At 46.3% G+C, this 1,090-nt stretch overlaps 1 protein-coding gene across 1 annotated transcript; it reads left to right on the top strand.

Annotated features, from left to right (window-relative positions):
* Positions 1-771: 771 nt before the first annotated feature.
* Pmar_PMAR009699 (hypothetical protein) lies at positions 772-954 on the top strand (the record flags this gene model as incomplete). Its single annotated transcript, XM_002777294.1, has 1 exon — positions 772-954. A coding segment is annotated over one exon (183 nt), but the record flags the coding sequence as incomplete, so codon positions are not given.
* Positions 955-1,090: the final 136 nt, after the last annotated feature.

Genomic DNA, 1,090 nt, shown 5'->3' on the forward strand with positions numbered 1-1,090 from the left:
AACAGTCACTAATAGCTGCTCTCTTTTATCATCGATTTCGGTCCTTGTGGGTTCCTCCTGAACTGTACTAGAGACCGCTTGAGGACGGTACCATGGTACTTGTTCGGTCTTGACAGTGGAAGCCTCTCCTCCCTTTGTGGTGTCCTCCTACGCGGGGCTGCCACTCAGTGATGATGACCACCCAAGGCGACGACGCTTGGCAGCAGCAACAACAAGAGGACGCTGCCGCTTTACGGAAACAGTTTCCAGATGATGATCTAGAATGGGATGGTACTCATCCGGGCCTATTTTGAATCTTACCATCCTCGACCTAAGATACGCATCATCTAGGTGAGTCGCATCTAGCCCGGCAAGGGTCACGATACGTGATCTCTCCAGAGAACACCAAGAGGATCACTTGGGACTGCTTTCTTATGTCATTCATCTTATACGAAGTAAGCTCACTCAGTGTTGGAATGTATTCTCTCAGGAGTTCCCAGAATTATGGTATGAAACCAACAAGAATTTCCAAAAATTCCTCAGAAGTTCCTCATTCGTATCAACACACAGAGATAGCTCTAGACACTATCTCAGTCGAACTTCTTCATATGATGACGTTTGTCGAGCAAATATGCATCGAAAGTCGCGGTTACGAGAATTCCGAAAAATGCTGTTGAGGCGAGACCTCAAATGCTGCATTCACTCTTGCTGAATCTCAACTAACTTGAGAAAAACGATTTCATTCTGGCCTTGTCTTGACAGTTATATTTTCTGACGTCTCTGCTGCGACAGTTTACTCTCATGGGGCTATGACTATGTTTTTATATATCTCAGTCAACTATGATTCCCTACCGCCTATGCTTCGACCGAGATGCCACCGGGGTTCTCGAAATTCTCGAGAATTCTCTCGACATTTTTTTCATGCTAGACGTAGTCCTCAATTTCTTCACTGGCGTCTATGTAGGCGGCCAACTGGTGAGCAGCACTATCTTCATACCATCTTTTTTTCAATTCCCATCCCAGGTTATGACCTTGGAAGGAATCGCTCCGCACTACCTGAGGACGTGGTTTTGCGTAGATGTGGTGGCCTCCTTCCCTTACGAGTGGATAT

The sequence above is a fragment of the Perkinsus marinus genome (genome assembly GCF_000006405.1).
Source record: "Perkinsus marinus ATCC 50983 genomic scaffold scf_1104296952126, whole genome shotgun sequence".
In the NCBI taxonomy this organism is placed as follows: Eukaryota; Perkinsozoa; order Perkinsida; family Perkinsidae; genus Perkinsus; species Perkinsus marinus.